The 5,454-nt window shown below is 45.5% G+C and overlaps 1 protein-coding gene and 2 non-coding genes across 3 annotated transcripts; all 3 read left to right on the top strand.

Moving 5' to 3' along the window:
- Positions 1–85: 85 nt before the first annotated feature.
- Positions 86–4,128, top strand: dkc1 (dyskeratosis congenita 1, dyskerin; the record flags this gene model as incomplete). Its single annotated transcript, XM_042482204.1, has 8 exons — positions 86–216; positions 503–646; positions 955–1,075; positions 1,357–1,475; positions 1,560–1,663; positions 2,004–2,046; positions 3,090–3,275; positions 3,848–4,128. Coding segments are annotated over 8 exons (914 nt in total), but the record flags the coding sequence as incomplete, so codon positions are not given.
- On the top strand, positions 264–387 carry LOC121939075. Its single transcript, XR_006105397.1, has one exon. It is a non-coding gene; the product is annotated as a small nucleolar RNA SNORA36 family (small nucleolar RNA).
- Positions 1,212–1,288, top strand: LOC121939074. The gene has a single exon (XR_006105396.1). It is a non-coding gene; the product is annotated as a small nucleolar RNA SNORD83 (small nucleolar RNA).
- Positions 4,129–5,454: the final 1,326 nt, after the last annotated feature.

Genomic DNA, 5,454 nt, shown 5'->3' with positions numbered 1-5,454 from the left:
GTCATGTGACTGCTGTTTAAAGGGTTAACTGTGAGGTCATGTGACTGTTTAAAGGGTTAACTGTGAGGTCATGTGACTGTTTCAGGGATCTTCTGGGTCAGCTGTGAAGCAGGAACATACATCAGGACTCTGTGCGTCCACCTGGGGCTGATGCTCGGGGTCGGAGGTCAGATGCAGGAGCTGAGGAGGGTCCGCTCCGGCGTGCTGGGAGAGAAGGTTAGCATTACTTCCTGTCGACCCGTTGACATCACTTCCTGTTGCCGGTCCAAAGTGTTGAGTTCAGCTCTGCTGTCGGTGCAGATCTGATAATTAAACTTTGGGACAGAAAGCTGCAGCAGAGACCAACATTACATCATCTGTAGTGACGTCTCAGTGCTGCCTACATCACTATGACATCACGCTCTGACATCAGTGACGTCACACTCTGACTTCAGTGACGTCACGCTTTCATCGCTGTGACATCACTCTGACATCCCTATGACATCACTCTCTGGTTGTTCAGGACCACATGGTGACGATGCATGACGTGCTGGACGCTCAGTGGCAGTTTGATCACAACAAAGACGAGTCGTATCTGCGGAGAGTCGTCTTCCCGCTGGAGAAGCTGCTGGTGTCCCACCGCCGGCTGGTGATGAAGGACAGCGCTGTGAGTCCTCCTCTTCATCATCACACAATGACATCATTCAGTCTGTTATTATAAACACAAACAGGTGATGAAGGTGTGCTCTTCCTCTTCATCAGCAGTCCTGTCTTTAATGTTTATAACAAACTTCCTGTCTGCCTCCTGGTTGGTCAGATACCACAGAAGAAGAGTGTTTACGGAGCATTTGATTGGTCGGAACGTGAAGTTATTGATCGATTAGACGGCGACTCAAAGTAAAACATGAGTCATGTGACCGAAGACGAGGGGGGGTTAAACACACCTGAGTGACTCAAGCTGTTGTATGTTTCCAGGTGAACGCCATCTGTTACGGGGCCAAGATCATGCTGCCAGGTGTCCTCAGGTACGAAGACGGCATCGAGATGAACCAGGACATCGTTGTCATAACAACCAAGGGCGAGGCCATCTGCACAGGTGTGTGTGTGTGTGTGTGTGTGTGTGTGTGTGTGTGTGTGTGTGTGTGTGTGTGTGTGTGTGTGTGTGTGTGCGTGTGTGTGTGTGTGTGTGTGTGTGTGTGTGTGTGTGTGTGTGTGTGTGTGTGTGTGTAAAAGCCACATGATGAGCAGCGTAGCGTCAGCAGCCTCCGGGCCGTGATGACCTGCTATCTATCACCCTTTTCTGATGGCTTCACACGTGAGTGACATCATCGATGGCTCACAGGTGACATCATAACTAACAAGGCGTTTCTCCTGCAGCGGTCGCCCTGATGACCACCGCAGTGATCTCCACGTGTGACCACGGCGTGGTGGCAAAGATAAAGAGGGTCATCATGGAGAGAGACACGTATCCTCGGAAGTGGGGTCTCGGACCGAAGGTACACCTGAGAATCCTCTGGCACTCAGCTCACCTGTAAATAATCAATAAAGGTTATTGATTGTTTTTTTTTTTTTTTAATCAGGCGAGTCAGAAGAAGATGATGATTCAGAAAGGACTCCTTGACAAACACGGGAAACCAAACGGCAGCACGCCGAACGACTGGAAGAACCAATACGTTGACTACAGGTATAGCTCACCTGCGGGGGCGGGGCAGACACACAGCCTACCTGAGGGGGCGGGACAGATGCTCAGGTGTATCTAAGGTGCAGACAGTTATCCCTTGGTGAGCTGGAGTGCTCTCTGAGGGAGTCGGTCTGCTACAGAAACTCTCAGCGCTGAGCCTCCGCACTCCGCTGTCAGCCGAGCGCCAGCTCACCTGAGAACAGTGATGTCATCAGTTTCACCTGAGAGCAGTGATGTCATCAGTCTCACCTGAGAGCAGTGATGTCATCAGTCAGCTGTGCAGGGTCAGTTTAAAAGTCAACAAGTTAAATCTTTTTCTGAAAAAACTTTGTTATATTGACAGCGTCTCCACGGTAACCGAAGACTCCTGTGACACTTCAGCAAAGGTAAACACACCGACATCAATAAACAAATATTAAACAAAAACGTTCAATGTACACAGACTGAACAATGGAGGTGTGTGTGTGTGTGTGTGTGTGTGTGTGTGTGTGACAGAAGTACAGAATGTATTAGTAGGTTTGATGGCCTGGCGATGGAGAAGCAGTGCATGCTGGTTAGATTTGCGTCTGACCCGCTCTGACGCCATGAGAAAGTGGACGGCGGTAATCTTAGCCGTTAGCAGCAGAGCACCTGCGTCACCTGGTTCAGGTGTTGACTAACCAAACGTTTTTTCGTCGAGTTTCAGATTTTTGGGATTGATTTGTCTTCTTTGAAGGTTTTCCTGTAAAGAGTTCATGCTGAGACTGATGGTGATTTACGGTCTACAGACTAAATACGTTCATCAGTATTTACGTTATTCTGAAGCAGGAAGGAAAAAAAGCATTAAGGGTTAAACAGACGTGCGGTCAGCCGTCTCGGCGTGATGTTGGGATCCTTAAAATAACATCTGTACAGATGTGAAGCCCTGATGGGCGGACTGACTGATCTGAGAGCTGTTACGATGGTTTGGTTTATCGATGTAGTTTGACAGAATCGCTCAGATTTATATTCAGCAGCAAAACGATAAAATGCTGATAAACATCAGAATTAATTTAATGAAGCAGAACAGAAACCACAGATCGCCTTAAAATATCTGTTGTACTATTGAAAATATAATATAATATTTGAAAAGTTTACACTGTGATCAATACAATAACGTAAACAGACTGATAAATGGTATGATCAGATCTGAACGAATGAAATCTAACAGGAAGTGGGTGCTTCTGTGACTTCCTGTTCAGACTGAAGGCTGCTGGAAAAGTCTGAAATCTGACTTGATCGCAGCTTTTTGTCCCCGCCTCCTGCTGGGGCCGCTCGTCTGTCCACCGTACAGGGGAGGCGCCGTTCAGCTCGAACAAACATGTTTCACTGTCAGCATCACTCGTTCGTTCGGGGTTTTCTGGTGCCGGGTTGAATCTCTGACCTCTGACTTTTGGCCTTTGCTCTACAGAGGAAGAGGGAGGTGACAGACAGCGACGGAGAGGTGGCGGCAGCCACACCCAGCACGCCATCTGCAGAGGATGTGAAGAAAGAGAAGAAGAAGAAGAAAAAAGAGAAGAGGATGAAGCTGGAGGAGGTGGAGCCTGAAGAAACAGAGGCGGGGCCTGATGGGATGGGGGTGGAGCCTGAGACAGAGGTGAATTTGATTTTCAAATAAAGGTAGACGCTGAACAATGTGTGGACGTACGAGGACTTCTTAAAACATGAAACTTAGTCAGGACATCACGTGACGCCACACAATGTCACACGATGTCACACGATGTCACATGACATCGTAATGATACAGAAAAAATGTCACATCAGGTAAATTGTTCTAAAATCTGCAATTGATTAATTAGGGGAAATTTTCAGTATAATTGTAAGTGAAATTTGATTGAAATGAAGAATTCAACACACCACATGTCTTTTGTTTGTTATTTTAGATTTATTTGTGTGAACGTGTTTGATCTCTGATCCAGACTCACGGAAACATCACATTGATCATGGCAGAATTTTGTACGTCAACTCAAAAAATGACACATATTTTTGGTGGTTTTAAACTATTTCTATCAAAGGAAATATTATTTTCATGTTAACTCCAGATAAATGTTTTGGACTGAAGACAATTTTCTGTAATTTCTGAAAATGAAAAGCTGTGAAGATGTTTCCATCAGTCTGTGAAAGAAAACCAAATATAAAATTACTAAATCAAAATATTTGTGTTGGCAGGTTGTTGAAAGTGCCAAAAAGAAGAAGAAGAAAAAGAAACAGAAAGATGGCGAGGCGTCAGAGTGACAACGGTTTATCAGCAGGTGAAGAGAAATGGAGACTCCGCCCAATGTCTCACCTGTGTGAATGCAAAGCATTCTGGGAGTTTAACAATAATGGACTGCGTGAATGCAGAGGAAGAGACGTTTTTGGTTTTTTTACATAAATTTTATTGTTTTTTCTGCTGTAAATACCTGAACAGGAAGTCAGTTTGTAACTTCCAAATAAAAGTCTTTTCTGTATTTGTGGTGTCTTCAGAATCATGTGTTCAGGTGGAATCTCAGGTGTGCGGTCTCAGGTGTGCAGTCACAGGTGGAATCTCAGGTGTGCGGTCTCAGGTGTGCAGTCTCAGGTGTGGATTCACGCTGTCGTGAAGGATCCACCTGGAGCAGAGAGCGAGGAAACGCGGCAGGTTTTCTGTCAGGTGTTGTGACTGCATAGCTCCTTGAGGGTCAGTTCAGGGTCCGGGTTTGGGATACGTTTACTTGTGAAGGCTTAAGAGGGAGGAATTCTGGTTCGACGACCGCAACCGAATCGTCTCAAAGCAAAAAGAAAACATTCTCATATATTGGAACGAAATCACTCAATCTCAAAGTAAATTAGAATTCGATTTGACCGTAAACAGAGGATACGTGCTGGCAGAATACCTGACCGCTGTGACAGATATAAAACAGAAAATGCTGACGATGTAATGGCCGAGTGGACGCAGCCTGGACGTAGAAACAGGGAGGCCAGGCTGCGTTCGTCTGTCGTCAAACACAAGCCCACGCTGAATCTCACTTCCTGCTACACTGTGACAAATACACTCGTTGTTTCTTAAAAAGATTCAAATATATCCTGTTTGTCCATTTCCCAAACTGAGAGTAACCAGCTCTACACGAAATGTCCACCAATGTTTACCTAACGAAACATTGTTTAAAATATGTGTCAAATATATTTCTGTAATGTCTTTATTCATTTTTTTCTGTTATTTTACTTTGGCAACAATGTGACGAACATTCATGCCAATAAAGCGGATTTGAATTTAAGAGGACATGTCCAACTGTCCACTCCAGAGCGTGGACATGTCATTTTATGTATGTATATTCAGCTTCAGTTGGGGACATGTCCAACAGCTCGCTCCAACACAGAAATGTTGGACAGTCCGCTCCAGCGCCTGGACATGTCCAACTGTCCGCTCCACGCACGGACATGTGTTTCTTAAGTAGGTATATTTTTACATACTTCATACTCATTTCTGCTTGTATGATTCTTAATGTTTGGCGTCAGTAACAAGCCACCGTTACAGAAATAAGTATTATTCACTGCCAAGAGATGTTTTTGAGCCGCAGAGCCACGGTCGGTCTGAGGTGGTCTGATGTCTGGACTGTAGTGGACCAGAGTCCTCAGGTCCGGTCCACAGACGTGTCTGACCTCAGGTGACCTCATGTGTCATGTGGAAGTAAAATGGAGCGTTTGGGAAATGATGACATCACTTCCTGAATCCACACAGAGCCAGTGGTTGTGTACCGAGCTCCAGACACAACAGAGGACGGTTTGTTTGTTTGTTTGTTTGTTTGTTTGTTTGT

Source organism: Plectropomus leopardus, unplaced genomic scaffold (assembly GCF_008729295.1).
Source record: "Plectropomus leopardus isolate mb unplaced genomic scaffold, YSFRI_Pleo_2.0 unplaced_scaffold4069, whole genome shotgun sequence".
In the NCBI taxonomy this organism is placed as follows: Eukaryota; Metazoa; Chordata; class Actinopteri; order Perciformes; family Serranidae; genus Plectropomus; species Plectropomus leopardus.
This window is presented reverse-complemented; position numbering and strand designations above follow the sequence as displayed.